Genomic DNA, 19107 nt, shown 5'->3' on the forward strand with positions numbered 1-19107 from the left:
TCTTGCGGACAGACCGCAGGTGTTCTGCAAAGCGGTCGCCCAGTTTACGTTTGGTCTCTCCAATGTACAGGAGACCACATTGGGAGCAACAAATGCAGTAGACTAAGTTGGGGGAAATGCAAGTGAAATGCTGCTTCACTTGAAAGGAGTGTTTGGGTCCTTGGACGGTGAGGAGAGAGGAAGTGAAGGGGCAGGTATTGCATCTTTTGCATGGGCATGGGGTGGTGCCATAGGAGGGGGTTGAGGAGTAGGGGGTGATGGAGGAGTGGACCAGGGTGTCCCGGAGGGAGCGATCCCTACGGAATGCCGATAGGGGGGGTGAAGGGAAGATGTGTTTGGTGGTGGCATCATGCTGGAGTTGGCGGAAATGGCGGAGGATGATCCTTTGAATGCGGAGGCTGGTGGGGTATTAATGAGGACAAGGGGGACCCTATCATGTTTGTGGGAGGATAGTAGTTGAGCTAGTTGGATATGTCATTTGTAGAGGAACTCACGCACCTTGACCCATTGCTCAGGTGGTTAAACTTCTTTCTGCACTGCAACCGTGTTCTTGAAACAACACTGGAGTAAATGCCCTAATTCAGCTCCTATTTTACTCCTAATATTAACCTCCACCGCTGCCATTTGCTTCCTGAGCCTGTAGTCTAAAGGGCCTTCTGTTTCCCTATGGATACAAGGGGGAATATTGGATGTCTGAATATTGGCGTAGTGATCAGGATGAGTGATTAACCCATGCCTGTTTATTGAAATGCAGGCAGCTTGCAAACATTGTGCTGCCTGCTAATTTAAATGATAATAACATGAAAGCTAGTGTTAAATGCACCGCTGAGTGGCTGCATGCCCCAAAGCAGCTCAAGCTCATGCGTGGGTAGCACCACTTGAAGGCAGCCTTCTCTTGAAGGGGAGGTGCATTCTGGCTGTAGCAGATACTGGAAGTGGCTGAGGAAGGGTGTCTGACTTGCAAGAAGAGTGAGTATGATGCAACAGGTCAGAGAGCATGCTCAAAGAGTCTCTGACTCACCACTAGAGGCCTTGGTGCAGGAGACGGACAGGAGGAAAGAGATCCTCGATGTCAAGAGGCCACCAAGATAGGCACTGAGAAAGCAGTGGGAGCAGGTACCTGTGGCGGTCAATGCTACATGTCTAACCCCAAGGAGTGCAAATTCTAATGCCATGTCTCTGCAAATGAAACTCTAGTTTCAAACACTGCTCCATTTACCACTCTCCCTTCACTCACCCACCAACATTTTCTATCAACCATGACTCAAACTTCTCATTCTAACCTTCACCTCACCCTCCCACACTTAGCACTGCTGCAAGCCTAAAACCCACGTCTCACAGCATGCACACACTGCCAGCTATTCAACTATGACAGGCACATTACACAATCACATTCACTGAAACTCTTTCCTCCCTCTGCAGGACAACCTCAGGCAGCAACACCTAGCAAGAGGGGAACAGGCACAGTTGCAAATCCTAACTCCCACGGAGGAGACAATGTCATGGAAATGGCCACAAATGAGGCCATGGTCAGCAGTGGGATTGAAACCATTGAATGTGCTGCTCCATTCCTATTTAATCACATCGCACTCCCCCATCATCCTTCACTCTGTTCTGATTTACAAGTTACAAATGATGCTTGCTTCACCTCCCTCCCCTCACCACAACCCTACCCTTCTGCCTTTCTCTTTACAGATAACCAAGAACAGCCACTTGGTCAGGCCATGGATTGGGAGCATAATGTCCAAGAGGAGCAAAAGACTGGTGATGATAAAATAACAATACTTGATCAGACACTTGCAGAGATCAGCTCAGATGCTGGTACTGCGTGAACTTTAAAGGATAGTGTTTGTAGGAGCACTAGACCAGGCAAAGACACCCATAAGACAGGCACTAAGGGAATTCACAGACGGTGAGTAGTTGGCTTCTGAATGAAGTATTGGAAGGCCTGTTTGATAAAGCTGATGTGGAATGGTTGCTTTGTGGTGGCTTTTATTTTAGCATTGCAGTCAAGAGGACATTGTGATGGTCTGTTACAGAGAGGTGGTGAAATGTGGGATTGTTTTAGAATGGGAAATTGGAATTCTGTTCAATGGAACCACAGTCGGATGAGGCGATCACGGACAGCCCGGCTGGAAAGGTGCAGTCTTGGTTGCCTCCCCAATTCCTCCTGCTCCTTCTTTTCAGCTGCTCACCATATCTCTGGTGGCAAGGGTCGTGCCCTCATCATGCCAACATTGTGGATGATGCAGCAGGCCACAACAAATCATGCCACATGCTCTAGTGAGAACTGCAGGACTCCTCCAGAGCAGTCTGAGCAGTGGAAGCATTGCTGGAGCACCCCAGTGTTCTGCTTGATGATGTTTCATGTAGCAGTATGGCTCTCATTATATGCACTCTCTCCATGTGTGATTGGATTGCACACAGGAATCACAAGCCAGGTGGTCAGTGCATAGCCTTCATCACTCAACAGCCAACCTTTGGTTTGACATGGTGGCTTAAATACTGATGGAACAGCAGGCTGGCACAGAATAAATGTATCATGACTGCTGCCAGGATAGTGAGCATTCACCTGCTTGTTGTGCCAAGCACAGTTACACACCAACTACACATTCACAGAGTGGAACATTTGCAACCTAGGTACATCTTTGCAAAGCCACATGTTTGCAATAAATGGTAATCTGCACCATGGGGAAACCAGCTATCCTGGCAAAGCCACATACTCCCTCCATCTGCTCCTCTCTGGTCATCGAAACCGCAATATATTGTCCTCTCCTGGCATAAAGAGCATCAGCAGTGGACCGTAAACTAGGAGATGTGAGAGATGTCACCTGCTGCAGCCTGGAAGGATCCTGACAGGAAGTATCTCATAACCATGGTCACCTTCACAGCCATTAGCAATGCCTTGTCCTTGCCATGCTATTTCATCTCTACATGCTGTTCCTTAGCAACATCATCCAAAAGCATGGCATTAGATATTGCATGTATGTTGACGACACCCAGTTCTATCTCACCACAACCTGTCTTGACTCTGCCACTGTTGCAAAATTATCAGACTGCTTATCTGACATCCAGTACTGAATGAGGAGAAATTTTCTCCAATTAAATATTGGGAACACTGAAGCCATTGTTTTCAGTACCACACCCACAAACTGCATTCCCTACCAACTCCATCCCTCTCCCTGGCAACAGTGAGATTAAGCCAGTGTGTTCACAATCTTAGTGTCACATTTGATCCAGAGATAAGCTTCTGACCTCATATTCATGTCATCTGTAAAACCTTTTCCACCTCAGTAACATCCTTTGACTTTCACCCTCATCTCAGCTTATCTGCTGCTGAAATCCTCATCCTACCCTTTGTTACCTCCATACTTGACCAATTGTTATGACCACATGATGAGAAATAGAAATGACCCCTCATTTACCAATCCAAATGTGACCATAACAGGGTTTTTTTGTGAATTTAGAAGGATGAGGGTATTTACTCACTGTCTGTGCTTAACCATTTACATGCTGATTACAAAGAAACTACATTGATAGGCTTTTTTGAGTTTAAAACAAAGAGGTTAGTTTTTATTGAGTTAAAAACACACCCAGGTAAAGACATACAAATAATTAAAAAGGCAAATATGCATCTCAATCTTTGCAACCCACATACACACACAAGATTGCAAAATTTACAAGTTATACCCATAGGTAGTTATTTTCTTAGCCAAATTAAAGTTCAGTGCTGAAAGGTAAAAAAATTGAGAGTTCACTGTTTGAGTCCTTTGCATGTATCTGCAGCTATGGTAGAAATTTTTCATGGTAGTCTTGAAAATTCAGTGGAGCTGAAGACCATGTAGAACTGCAATTGCCAGAGACAATTCCTTTTTAAAACATAATCTATCTTTTCCGACAGACACTAATTTTTGCACCTGAGGTTACTTTTGATGGAAATTCACTACCTCTGTGCTGGATTTTTAAACTGTGAAAGATAGGGCCTTAACTTGGGAGAAGAGAAGGGAGCTCATTACTGCTTCATGTGCAGCTTTCCCAGACTACTCCTATTTTAGCAGCTTGTGTGCTGTATTAAAGAGACTTCAAAAATGGTTACTTTAGCCTCATGACCTATCTCTCCCCATAATGATTTCAAAAGGCATTTGCTTAGCTGACGCCTGAACTGACTGTGGCTATTGTTCCATGGCATATAATGCCCCAGCCATTAGCTTCTGAATGATTCATTATCCATTTTGATGAGATAGGAAAAATACTTTTCCTAGTGGAGGTTGAGAGGTAGCCTTATAGAAATGCAAATGTGATGCTCAATGCAGTTTTCCATTAATCCTTTTGAAGTAGTTATCGACATTAGCTGCTTGGTCTCTCTTGCATATTCAGCCATTGTTCAAAATACCACAGCCCAGGTTGATTTTTGAAAAACTTCCCACCACTTCTAGAGCCGCAACACATTCCCCCTTTAGGAGATGCAGACTGCCTTTAAATAGCATTAGCCATTCATGATATCAGCCGTGCCTCTGAATAATGCATGCTACCAAATGGCTGCAAGTGTTGAAAGCGCACCAGCAACGTTGTTAAGCTTTTTGCTATATAGCAATGAAATATCCCAACCCCTTGCAGGTCTGTTATTGTAAGTGGCTGAAGGGTTGAACATTTGATTTCTGCACCTCAGGCCTTCACAGAGAGCTGGTGTATCTGAACACCTGGCAGAGCCAGCATAGCAGCTGACCAACAGGCAGTTGTGGAAACCTATTGGGAGTACATTCCATCCTCAATTCTCAAAGATTTGGCAATTTATTTTCTTGTATTTAAATGCAAAATTTATGACTTGATAGTGTTCCCTCTCATTCCCAGACAGCCCCTCTTACTCTCCTGGCATTTCCCCCACCTGCACTCTCCCGCTCCCACACACCCTCCCACTGCAAATCTCTGGCCTGGGCAGCTATATCAGATTTTCCAGTTTCTTTCACTTGCACCGTGTTTTGTTCCCCTAATATATTTAGTACTTCTGACTGCAATTTAGGTCCATCAAGCAATTATCTGTCCATGAATTCTAAGAGTCTCATTGACATGCAATCCAATTCAGGGAAAGGTGATTAAGTTAAACAGTTTAATCAACGTTGCTAAGATACAGTTGGAAAGTTGGCCAGTGTAAGTGAGAAACAAACAGGTTTGCTGCCATGACATCGAAAATCATTTGTAAACCTTTCCAAAACATCAGCAGCGCACTTACTTGGAAATGTGCTCGATTTGCAGCATGCAAATCAGGTAAAATAGGAAAAGAAATAGCTGGGAAAAGCTCAAAACATGAAATTAAATCACCATCGGTCAGGAATATCTTCAAACCTTTTCCCACTCAGCTGCCACAATGTCAGCAGAAACACAATGAATTGGGGTTTCTGCTGACCTTCAGCCAATGTTGTATTGACAGAGCAAGAGTATTGTTGAAGAAACTACTGAACAATATGCTGGAATAGTACAGCGGATCAATCAATACGCGGGGAGAATTCCCTCTTCACCTGGCCTAGGGGAAACGATGTTCCACATATGTCATGGAAAAGGCAGAGACCTTGTTGGACCAGGTCTCCAAGTTCCCATTAGCAATGCCCTGTGATTTCCCAAACCTCTATTAATATAATGATGAGGGAGGCTCTTCCCAGACTCCCACATGAATTCTATGTATCCCACACTTGTTTGGGTGGCCTCAAAAGATAGCTGGTGTAAGGGTCTACTGCTGAATGCCAGGGCCTGTCAGGAGTCCAAGGGGCAGGCTAGAGGTAGTGAAGGCAAATTTCAACTTATTTTCGACCTACCATGAAATAGGTGTGAAGATTCCTTGAGGTTGTGTGGGTTATTATTGTTATGACCGGTCCCAGGGTGGGGTCCCCAAATTTGTCATAACCCCGGACGAGGTACGCTAAATTGTTAACTTCCTGAACAGGACCCCAATTTTGTTACACTCCCGGGTGAGGAGTGATGAACTGGCTCCCCTTCTTTATTCAACCCCTCGGTTGGTCACAACAAGGTTAATTTAAAAAGGATCCCTTTTCTTGTAGAAACCTTTTCCCAGTCCAAATGTATTTATGTTTTAAAAGGAGCCGATTTAACCAGGCTTTCTTGAGTCAAAGAAAGAGTAAGTTTATTGGTTACTAAAAACCCAAGAAAAAAATAATAAAAACACAACACACATACACATAGATCAGAAATGAGGAGTCAAGTCCAAAAATAAAAGTTTAAAAAGGTATACAAATCAGTCTTTGGCTTGTCCATGAGGAGTAGATGGCGAAACATTGCGGCCATTAAGTTGGGTGATTCCGGTAGAGCTGACTTTGGCAGTTGAGCAGTTGGTTTGGAGATACTTTGTTCTGCAGGTTAGCTGAAGCAATTGCCCTGTTTCCTTTTTGGCTGTGGCTTTGCTGACTTGCCTCCAGCAAGAGAGAGAGATTTTTACCTGCAAACTGCAGAGATGCCTAGTTGATGTTCTTCTGCTGTGATCTTCACAGTACACACTAGTACACCAGAACTAGAACACACTGATCAGGATTGCACCTGGCTTTTTAACCCATTTTCTTGTGTATTCCTGGAAGGGAAAAATAAACATGTTTTTCACCAGCATCTGCTTTCCTTCAGCTCAGACGATTTCCACATGTGAGATATAACTCAACAGGAGATGGTTTCTGCTGAGATGCGGTAATCGGTCTCCATTGTCTCCACAACCACAGGAGATTAAAGTTCAGTCTTTTGCAATGCATCTCTTCCTTTTAAGTGTCTCTGTCTGAAATAGGCCTTGACACCGTTTTAGGTGTGACATTCCATTCTCTTTCTAGACTAATCGGTCAAGTATAATCTACATACGAATTTTTCAGAAAGTGGTTACTTTACATTCTCAGCCAGCTTTTGCTTTTAGGTCTTTTTTAAAAGCACATGTCTTACTTAAAAAGTTCAATATGTCCATAAGTAATTTGGGACTGTGATCCATTGTCCTGACATTATTACGCAATAGGTAGAAGAAACAAACTGAATTCTACAAACAGAGTGACTCAAGTGGTACTGGTTCTAGTTAAACAGCTGAAACCCCATCTTTCACCTGACTCTCACAGGCGAAAAGTCAGCCATGGTCCCCATTCCTGATCACAAAGCATTAATCCCTACTGGAAATTACACACTGAGCGAGGACAGGATTGAGTTAAACTCTTGATGTCCCTCATGTTTTCATAATTTGCCATCATTCACTGTCTTGGTCCACACAGCAAAAGAGGGCACTTGTCTGTGGTTCTGGATTAATTCTGGTACCAGTGGAATATGTGACTCACTGCTTTCAGAAAAAGGGAGGAGAAAATTTCTTACTTTTTGTTGTTGCACGAATGTTATAATTCTGGTCACTTGTTAAGCATTCCATAATCTAATAACCATGAGCGTGGCTTTGCCTCAACATTTCCCTTTAAGCTAGTGATTCAAATATTAGTATTGATTAAATTGATCATCGCCGTCTATACAGAAAACAAATGTTTGTAGCTGGAAAAAATATTTAAGAAATAAATAATATAGCCATGGAAGTCCTGACCTTCCAGAGAGGATATTTATGAAGAAGATCTGGGATCAGGTGAAACTTCCAACTGACCAGTGGATGTACCTCTTGCCTTACCTTGAGTTCAGGAGGATTTTTCAATTTTGAGTGTGTTCATTTATGTCACTAATGAAGTGTCCCCTCAATTGGGGGAAAGGATTGCATTGTGGTATTTTAACATAATGTACATGGACCTAGAACTCTAGTCCAATATTTTTATGACTACTTTAAGGGTTGCTTCTGTCCTGTTAGGTTGTATTTCTGAAATCAATCAGCCATCCAAATTCTCCCTTGCTTGGAGGCCCAGATTCTGCACTTTTCTGCCTCATGCCCCTGAAACATTCAGCACAATAAAGATGTGGCGATAACACTATCTACTCATAGTATCATCCAGTTTCATGCTTAATATTTCACTTGCAAACTTCTGGTGCAAACTACAAAAATTCCTTTCCATTTCCTGAGGTGCTGAGAATCTCAAGTTCTGTAAGTCATTGTATAAGCCCTTTTTGAGCCAATTTGTGCCAAGGATGTACTGTAATCCATTAATCTATTTCATTGCCCAGTAGTCTACATATATGTTTTAACCTTCAATAAATAAACAAATTTCTTCCCACAGCTTTTGAAGCATAGGGCGGTGAAAAAGAAAAAGATTTTTGAAGACCACGAGATCATGGGATGTGGTAGTTCTACAGTTAATACTAATTCACTGAAGAGGACAGTAAAAGGTAAGGCTAGAGTACTACTTATTCACTTTTTGCTCATTGTGACAAAGTAGCATCTTTGAGAATCGTGTATCTTTTAGACAATATGTCAGACACATATAAAACTAGGGCACAATTTACATTTTCTGTGGTATTTTATCCTTTTTTAACTCTTGCATTACTTATGTCAGTTTTTCCTTTATTGTAAAGTGTGACTGTGACCTCCAGCTGCATCAGTATCATCCTTTCATCTCCTTGTGCAATGCATATTTTTATTTTTATCCTCCGCAGAGGATTCCCTGAGACATCACTGATACTTGCAAAATCAATTCTCCTAGGATTATAACTCGTTGTAGATCAAATTTTCCACACAGTCCACAATGCTTTTAACTGAAATTTATTATTATTTTATTCAAAATCACTTCCATGAATCCTTCTTTTGCTCAAGTTAGAGAGCCATCTACAAATGATAATGGTACTATTACTCTGCGTTCAGTCAGAAGTATTTACAAAAGGAGCACACATAGGGTTGTGAGAATATGCCAAAACGACAAAAATGTGGTATCAATTGAAGTCTTCAGGAAGGAGCCAGGCACCCATTTTGGAATTAAGAATATTAAAGGATAGGAAGAAGGGGTGAAGAATTGATATTAAAAGCCATGGCCAACGAAATAGTACAGCGGTCTCAATGGGTTAAATCTAGTCCAGTTCCTATGAGCACTGTATAAAGGCTAAGATCCTTTTTCCTGTCTGGATTGCTACAAGCAGATGAAGAGGAGTCGAATGGTTCCCCTCTTTTCCCTCTCCTCGTTTAACCGCAACAGTTATTTTATATATAAAGATATACTTGCCAATTCTGAGTGTTTAACTGTGTATATGCTATGACCATAAAAGACATGATCAGACAGGATTTCTTGAGTTTTAAAAATGAAAACAAGATAGTTTTTATTGTACTTAACTTGGTTAAGTAAATTGATAAAAAGAAACCTGAGTTTCGCACACGCACACACTAGGTTAAGTAATACAGAATCCAGTAACATTAAAAGGGTATAGGACTCTTGAATGTTGGTTACCTGGCTGGCTTCAGGCTGCACTTGGTGGTCCTTCTGCTTTCAGCTTCAAGATAGTATAAAGTGGTAGGTGGATAATTTATCTGTTTTTCCGGAGAAACAGTATTGGGTTGAGTTCTTTTTAAAACATCTCCTGTCTCTCAGCACCTGTGCAGTCAAAATCAGCAGACAGGTTTCAAAACCCTGTGGAGAGAGAGAGAAAGAGGAAAGATACTCAGGTTCTTGTCCCTTCAATGTCTCTGTTGCTTGTCCAGTTCTGTAGAGAAAACAGGTGCTTAACACGCACAAAGGATTTGCTTGTCACATGACCTCCTCTCTCCAATCTCCCAGTGACCCAAATATGGTCATGGTTAGTGTGATCCTATTGTAACTTGATTAGATCAGGGATGGGAACCTCTCTCAGTCAGAATTCTATTCTCCAAGTGATTGTGTCTAGTGGTTTGTCTCTACCCAGTTAAGTACCCAGGTAATTGGCTGGACACTTTACTAATGGGATAAGAGATGGACCCTCCCATTCATCACTTTTAAGGAAATGTTCCTGATGCGGCTTTGCAGACAGATTGTCTCCATTTCAATAGCTTTGGAATGTAGAAATGTGCAGCCATCTTTGACTTTGATTCCAAGGCACTGGAATGTGGCTTTAGATTTTTTTTAAATCAATTAGGGGTTTCCAGCCAGTAAATTCAAAAGTCATTTTTTTGATATAAAGCATAGTTTCACAACAGGACATGACCTGATCCAACCAGCAAAGACAAACAGTGAGAACTGGTAAAACTTATTACACATGTGTCTGACAGATCACAACATCATTTGGAATTGGTAATATAGCCAGTACTCTAAATAGAATTGCAATAATCACATAATTGAAAGAAAAATATTAATGATGAAAATCTGAGATAAAAACAAAGTGCTGGAAATACTCAGCAGGACTGGCAGCATCTGTGGAGAGAGCAACAGAGTTAACAACTGAAGTTGAATATGACTTCTTCAGAACTGAAGGAAGGTAGAAATATGATGGGTTTATGCCGTTGAATAGGGAGAGGGGAAAATGGGAAAATCTGAGATAGGGGAGAGAGTGGGAGTGGTTAAATGGCAAAGATGTTATGAGCAAAAGGGAGTGCTAATGATTGTGGTAAAGAAATAAAATGTTTGTTCCGAGTGAGTTCAAGTGCAATTTGCTTCCAATTTCCACCTTCTCTTACCTGCACATCATCCATCTCCAACACTTCCCTTCCCTTCCTCAATTTCTGTCTCCATTCCTGGGGATGGGCTATCTACGATATTCATTACAAGCCCACTGACTCCCACAGCTACCTACGGCTGCACTTCCTCACACCCTGCCTCCTGTAAAGACTCCATTCCATTCTCCCAGTTTCTCTATCGCAACTGTCCTGATGATGCAACCTTCCACAACGTTTCTGATACGTCTTCCTTTTTCCTCAGTTGAGGATTTCAACTCCCACTGTGGTTGGCAGGACCCTCAACCATTGTCTGACCCATTTCCCAAACCTCTGCTCTCACCCCTTCCCCTCCCTCACAGAACCGCAATAGGTTTCCCCTAGTCCTCAATTTCCACCCACCAGCCTCCACATTCAAAGGATTATCCTCCACCGTATCCACCACCTCCAGCATGATGCCATCACCAAACACATCTTCCCCTCTCCTCCCCTTCCCTGTCAGTATTCCAAAGGGACCATTCCCTCTGCTTCACCCTGGTCCATTCCTCAATCACCCGCAACACCTCATCCCCTTCCCACGACACCTTCCAAGCAATCGCAGGAGGCGTAACACCTGCCATTTTACCTGCTTTCCCTTCACCAGACATCCCGAGCACCATACACACACCTTCTACATGAAGCAGGGATATACTTGTACTTCTTTCAATTTAGTCCACTGTGCTTGCTGTTCACCATGTGATCTCCTCTACACTGGGGAGACCAAATGCTGATTGGGTGACCACTTTGCGGAACACCTCAGCTCAGTCTGCCAGCACGACCTCAAGCTTCCTGTTGCTTGTCATTTTAGTTCACCACCTTACTCTACTCTTACATTTCTGTCCTCAGCATGCTGCAATTTTCCAGTGAAGTTCAATGCAAGCTCAAGGAACAGTACCTCATCTGCTAATTAGCTTTTTGAACTTAACATTGAGTTTAGCAATTTCAGACCATGAACTCTGTCCCCCATTTTGATTCTGGTTTTTTTTGCCATGTGCCGGTCTTAATCTTGCTTTTCATGTTTTTGCTTTCAGACACAGCTGTTCATTATTCTGTCATTTACATTCAACCTGGACAAATGCTTTATTTATGAACATACATGATTAAGAACATATGAAATCAGTGCAGAAGTAGGCTATTCAGCCCACTTGTGCCTGCCCGCCATTCAATAAAATCATAGCTGATCTGTTTGTGTTTTGAATTCTGCATTCCTATCTCCCCCTGATAACCTTAGATTCTTGTTAGGCAAGGGAATCAATCTACCTCTGCCTTAAAAATATTCAATGACCTTGCCTCTACTGCCTTCTGAGGCAGGGAATTCCAAAGTTGCACAACCCTCTGAAAGAAAAAAATTCTCCTCATCTTTGTCATAAAAGGGCAACCCCTAATTTTAAAACAGTGCCCCATACTTCTGGACTCACCCACAAGAGAAAACATCCTTTCCACTTCCATCTTGCCAATACCATTCAGGATCCTATATACTTCAATCAAGTCACCTCTCACTCTTCTAAACTCCTCATAAGACAACCCACTCATTCCAGGTGTCAATCTAGTAAACCTACTCTGAAGCGCCTCCAACATATTTACATCCTTCCTTAAATAAGGGGACCAAAACGGCACATAGTATTCGCGATGTGGTCTTACCAATGCCATGTATAACTGAAGTATAACATCCTTACTTTTATGTTCAATTCCACTCGTAATAAAGGATAGCATTCCATTAACCTTTTTAATTACTTGCTGTACCTGCATGCTAACTTTTTGTGACTCATGCACTAGAACACCTAGATCCTTCTGCACCTTGGAATGCTGCAGCCGTTCATTGTTTAAGCAATACTCTGCTTTTTTATTCTTCCTGCCAAAGTGAACAACTTCACATTTTGCTACATTCTATTCCATCTGCCAGATTTTTGCCCACTCACTCAATCTATCTATATTCATCTGCAATCTCCTTATGTCTTCTTCACAATATACTTTCCTACTTATCTTTGTGTTATCTGTAAATTTAGCTACCATGCCTTCACTCCCCTCATCTAAGTCATTGATATCAATTGTAAAAAGTTGAGGCCCCAGCACAGACCCCTGTGGGACTCCACTCATCACATCCTGCCAATCAGAAAAAGACCCATTTATGTATACTCTCTGTTTTCTGCCAGCCAGCCAATCTTCTATCCATGCTAATATGTTATTCACCACACCATGCGCTTTTATTTTCCATAATAACCCTTTCTTTACTGCAACCATTACACTCACTTTGCTTCTTGTTCCATGACATCCTTGTCATTTAATCTCTCCACTCTCTATCCTACCCCAGACCTTTCCTTTTGTTCTTCCCCCTCACCACCCCCATCCCCCACTGCCCCCGACTTCAACGGTATAAAACCTATCACATTTCTACCTTTCTTCAGATCTGAAGAAGAATCATATTCGAGTTGAAATGTTAGCCCTGTTTCTCTCTCCACAGATGCTGCCATGCCTGCAGAGCTTTTCCAGCACTTTCTGTTTTTATTTATGCAAGAATCACAAATTGATTTTGTGCTATGCTTTGGGGGAAAAAAAAACTGTCACAGTATTAGCACTAACTTTTTTCATAGTTTCTCACTCATTTATAACTGAGGACTGAAAGCATAAGCTTGAAAATCAGAACAGATGCTGCGGTGAATCTATTTGGAATTTTACTAAATACTTCTTGAAGTAATAGAGGAAAAATGATAGCATCTGATTTACATTTCCAAACTGGAATAAAATTCTTGCAATGTTAAAATAAATATGTAAAATTAAAGTCTAATGATGTTGAACAATGTATTGTAGTTGTCCTTTGAGTGGTTCTAATGGTAATCGAGACCCCTGAAAATGGAGGGCTGGATTTTTTTAAAAACCGTTAAAAGATATTCCCTTTATTAGGAGGCAGGCTGCAGTCAGATTGTTGTTATGGGGGTGGGGATAGTAATCCCCACTTCCTCTGGGTTGATGAGTTTCTTTTGGTGTTTCTGGGGTCTTTGGGGCAGAGGTACCACAGATGAGCTGAAAACCGTTGAATGCCTGCTCCTAGGTGCCTCTCCCAGACAATGTGAACTTTAACAGAATCAGTAATGGAGTTTCATATAGACATGATGCTGATGGAACTAGATATTCTGGGCTTACATATATAAAGAGCTAATTGAATGACATTCTCATTTCTGGTATTGATCTATTTTGTAGAACTACGGGGTAAATTCAGTAATCCTGCACTCCTGATGTAGAGGTATGCTCAAAGGGAAAGGAAATTAGCAAACTGGGGCCAATTGTTGGAAGCCTATTCACCCACATGTGTAGTTCCTCACCAGAATCATTGGTGTGGGAAATGGAGGTAGAACTCCCACTGTTGTATCCCCATTTGTACTCACAGCGTATGGGGTTTACTTATATATATTTTCAGCTGTGGGATCACTAACAGTAGAGAAGGTGGCTCCACCAGACAGCATGGAGTTAAATGCAAATCAGCATGGAATTGCTTATTCTTCACAAGTAGAATGTCTGCATCACTAAAACGTATCTGTTTGTTACTTTGTGTGCTTAAATCTAATTTCCTACAAATAGCACAGTACCAACATCTCTCCCAAAATGGTCCACAACATACATAGATTATGGTTTTATTCTTTTTTTTTGCCTTTACATACATGTACGCAGCAAGATCCTTGACTCTCTCTGGTAGGTTCACTATGTCATGTTTTATTTCTACCAAGTAGTCAAAGTTTATAACATTTGAACGTGTTTAAACCAAAGATATTCAAACTTTTCCTCCAAGTATTGACACATTCCCATGAACTCCAACAAATGCTAATCAATTCTGGAGAGGCCCTACGAGAATTGACTCTTCATGGCGAAACTTGTGTCCTGACTGGTCAAGTGACAGCCCAAGTTACCAAAAGGAAATGAATACTATCATTGCAATATTACACAGGAATAGAAATATAGATCAACAAATACAGAAAAAATACAGATCACATAATTGATCAGACACTTTGCTCAAGTTATGGGCAAAGGAAGAACCAATGACCTAAACATTGGCTATTGTCAACTCTTCTAGGCTTAAGTAGGTGGGGTGTGTTCTCTTAGGACAGAACATATTCCTTACTAGGCATATAGATCCCTATCTGTGTGGATTTCTTAGTATCTTAAATGATTTGGAGACTCTTAGTCATGGCAACGATTACCTTCTGCTAACATTGATTGCTCAAAACAGTTAAGAGAATATTGAACCATACACTCATTAACAATTAATTTACAAAAAAAGCTCATGCTCAGTAAATGGTAAGAAATAATTCGATTTTATGTTTGTTTTATGCATTCTAGAACATCACTGCACAGCTGGGACAGGTAAGAAATAATAATGTCATTGATTCTTATAGCCTGACTACATTAAAATCAGATTTATATTAGTTTTACTTACCTACACTCAATTTAACTGCGATCACTTTTTAAACAGTGGGGTAAATTCAGCAAGGATGCACAGCTGGTACACATCACTGCTAGTTTGCAGCACCAGAATTGACACTAGGGCCTGAATTTTACTTTTGGCGGGCGCACGCGATTGGCTGTTGAGAAACGGGCCCCCAATCGCGATCGGCACCCGACTGTGATTTCACGCTGGCTGGCCAATTAACGGCCAGCCTGTGTGAAACACGCACTGAAATGCTCAGCACTGCTGGGATGGGGCTGAGAAGAGGGTGGGCGAGTGCTGTGAGAAAGCTCCCTGAAGGCAGACAGCTGCCTCAGGGAGCTGCTGGCCTGAAAATGCTAAAATAAAGGTTTTAAAAGCTGCAAAAAAATGTCCATGAAAAAAAAATCACCTGAAAACATACCTGATAAAAATGCTGTCCACAGCTATTTATTTTTATTTTATTTCATAACGGAGATTTCATTCACCCTTGGATGAGATTTGATGAAAAATGCAAAGGCGCCTGACCGATTCGCCAGTAAGCTGGTTGGATGGGCCGCAAAAAATCAGAGACAATTGCGTAGTTAATGGGCTTAATTGCCCTCCTGATTGTCAGCTGGCACACTTCCGACTTCTGTGTGTGCCCGCCAAGCGAAATATCACATGAATGCGTGATGACATTGGGACACTTGCTCGATATCTTCTCCCGCAATTTTACGGCTGATCGAGTCAGGCACTCGACCGCCCACAGGACATGAAATTCAGCCCTTGAGGTTTCTAGCAGTATCTCTGACCCATGCTCCTGTCTAATGAGGGTCCAAATTAGAGAATGGTCTTGCTGTAAAATGATGTTTGGACTGGAGCTTTAAAAAACATAGGTAAATTCTGTGCTATTTAAGGGGAGTACTATGTTTAATAATTTATGTCACTCATTTAGAGCACTTCAATATTGTGGCAGAACAGTCAGCTGGAGAATAAAGCCTGTGAATTAATTTGTGCCATGTGAATGTCTCTAAGGCGATATTTATTACACCGTGTCTCCTGCCAATGCAAAATGGTTGTCTGCATGCTGGTCTGCGCAGACGTCACTCTGTTCAGTCAGAAAACAGTTAATGTTTTGATTACACACAGGGTATAATTCTGATACAATATGTTCCAGGCAAATAAGATGGTGAGCCATAATACATTTAGCATTGAGTAATTGGGACAGACTTGATTCATTATCTAATTGAAATTTGAAAAGGAGAAATGTAACACAAAAATTAACATCCTATATTGCGGAAACTAGATTTAACGGGATGAGTTACAGTGTAATCGCAAACAACCTATAAGGAATGACTGCGAATTGAACATCTAAATGTATCAATGCCACAGCTTTAAACACTGTAGGACCCCGCCATCCCATGCCCACTACCACCCAACTCCCTCTGCCTCCTCACCCACTCCAGGCTCAGAAACTTTGCATCCAGACCTGCGCTAAAAGAGCAAACATGACAGAGAAACACTTGGACTGTGCGTGCAAGGTGTTGGCAGCAAAAGCAGCCCATTTATTAATGATGCCTAGTTTCCCAAAAAAGGTGGTGGTGAACTATATTGCATCTCCAGCAGAGGTTTGATACAACTAAAGTAGAGCTAAAAAAATACTGTTGTTTCCCACTTCTGGACTCTTCAACCTTTTTGCTGGTGAGAATCCTGCTGGGAACTCATCCCATATGATAAATAAGAGAGGATATAATTTCTTTAGAAGCATTTCAGAGAAGGTTCACTCGACTGATTCCTGGAACAGTTGGGCAGGTTGGGCCTGTATCCATTGGAGTTTAGAAGAATGAGAGGTGATCTTATTGAAACATACAAGGTCTTGAGGGAACTTGACAAGATAGATGCTGAGAGGCTCTTTCCCCTTATGAGAGAGATTAGAACTAGAAGACACAGTTTAAAAATAAGGGGTCTCCCTTATGAGGAGGAGGAGAAATTGTTTCTCTCAGAGGGTCATTAGTTGGTGGAATTCTCTTCCCCAGGGAGCAATGGAGAACTGGTCATTGATTATTTTTAAGGCTAAGTTAGATAGATTCTTGATTGACAAGGGAGTCAAAGGGTGTAGGGGGTAGGCAGGAAAGTAGAGTTGAGACCACAATCAGATCAACCATGATCTTGTCAAATGGCAGAGCAGGCTCAAGGGGCCGAATGGCCTGCTCCTGTTCATAATTCATATGTTTATACGCATGTTTGTATATTCAGTAACAGCAGTCGGGTAGAAGTCTCACTTCACTGATGGCCTACCAGGAAGGGCAGAATTCACCTTGCAACTAAACTCTTTATATTTGTGTGTATTCCTCCTCACAGCCATTAAGGCTGCCATTCTCATTCAGAGGTGGTATCGTCAATACGTTGCCCGGTTGGAAGTTCGCAGGCGGTGCACGTGGAGTATTTTTCAATCCATTGAATATGCAGGAGAGCAGGATCAGATCAAGGTAAGAATGAACAGACCTGAATTTTGTTGCACTATATATCATGAAGGGACTCTTTTCACCTCTCGAAGCCTTGAGCAAAAGCCACAAGTTAAATAAAAAATTCTACCAGATTCATACAGGATGAGGGTTCCTGTGCTAGTTTGTAAAAGGGAATTGAATCTCAGTCACAAGGCTGGACTGTGATGACCTCCACTTAAGGATTAAATTATAGAATTATTGGTGTAGAAGGAGGTAATTCAGCCTGTTATTCTCATACTGGCTAAATACACATCAAAGCTCTGTCTTCCAATCTATTTGAGCTGGTTTACTGTAGGCAGAAACTGAAAGATGAGCACACACTAGATTTTTACAGAATTCAAGCCAGCACCACCATTCATGATGTGAATAAGTCCTGGCCAGAGTCAGAAACTTGGTTCAGAAAATTAAACGTGGCACTAATAAATCCAACAGGAATTCAGGAGAAACTTCTTCACTATGGTTAGAATGATTAAATTGCTAGCACAATTGAGATGATGAGCATAGACACATTTAATGGGAAGTTAAGTAGAAAGGAGTGGAAGATTATGCTCATAGGGATGGAATAACAGAGGTGGCACTGGAAACTTTATGACTCAAAGGGAAAAAATGCTACTAACTGAGCCACAACTGACACTGATAGTAGTACTAATATAAAATATAACATTACCAAATATACCTTACATTCAAAAGCAACATCCCAGGATTCCCCTAATTGTTAATTTAAAAAGCTCCCTGAATGGCTGGGAGAAATCGTTCAGGTTTGATCTTCGGGTTGTGCTGAATTAGTTGCTGTAAATTTGCTAGGGATTCTGTTCCTGTTTGCTATCCAGCATTCCTTTCTGGAAGTGCATGTGTTCAGCATTAGGTGAGAGCAAGTTCAGGCTCAAATGCAATCTTCCTTTTGATTGGACAGTCACATATGGAAATGGCCACTTGGATGAGGCTTTGCTGCTTTTAAATGATGTTCACTTGTGTTCATTAGATCAGACATGATTGATGCTTACTTTGTAACTGATGTTACTGTTCCCATTCATCACCCCACTTCCAGTATCAGTGATGTTCATTCCTGCTTTACAGCTCCACAACTTCTTCAGTTATTTGATGGAACACTTTACTCCAGCTTCTGGTAATGAATGTAAGTTATTTAAAATTGCTTCTAGGTAAGATCAACATGGCATCAATCAATGAGATCCATGACAAATGGGTTCTTTTGTAAGAGTGAATGGAAGTAGATACTTGTAAAAGCAAAAATATTTTCTGCTTCAGGACTCAGGATATAATATCTAACAGCTTATTTCATCTAGTAACTTCATGACAAAGGTTAAGACTTGTGGAGTTAAGGAAAAGTAGCTGAATAGATAGGAAATTGAAAAAAAGATTTTTAAGAAGAAAGCATAGAGCAGGGGTAAAGGATAGTTATTCAGATTGAAGAAGGTTGCATATGGAGTTCTACAAGGATCAGTGCTGGTTCCACTGTTATTCATAATTTACTATAATTATTTGGACTTGGGAACATGTAATTCAATACCAACATTTACAGATGTTATCAAACTAGGGGGATAGGGTGAACATTGAAAAAGAATGCAGTGTAATACAAGAGAACAGTAGGCAACTTGCTATCTGGACAGTTAACTGGCAAATTCAGTTTA

General features: G+C 41.5%; 1 protein-coding gene across 1 annotated transcript in view; it reads left to right on the plus strand.

Moving 5' to 3' along the window:
• Nucleotides 1–19107, plus strand: part of LOC121274324 (serine/threonine-protein phosphatase with EF-hands 2-like) — a 57141-nt gene that overhangs the window by 7869 nt on the left and 30165 nt on the right. The window contains exons 3-6 of the mRNA XM_041181609.1: nt 8181–8289; nt 14885–14908; nt 17313–17440; nt 18536–18593. Of these exons, the coding sequence (XP_041037543.1) occupies nt 8181–8289; nt 14885–14908; nt 17313–17440; nt 18536–18593 (319 nt within the window). The remainder of the gene's footprint in view (nt 1–8180; nt 8290–14884; nt 14909–17312; nt 17441–18535; nt 18594–19107) is intronic.

The sequence above is a fragment of the Carcharodon carcharias genome, chromosome 1, assembly GCF_017639515.1.
Source record: "Carcharodon carcharias isolate sCarCar2 chromosome 1, sCarCar2.pri, whole genome shotgun sequence".
In the NCBI taxonomy this organism is placed as follows: domain Eukaryota; kingdom Metazoa; phylum Chordata; class Chondrichthyes; order Lamniformes; family Lamnidae; genus Carcharodon; species Carcharodon carcharias.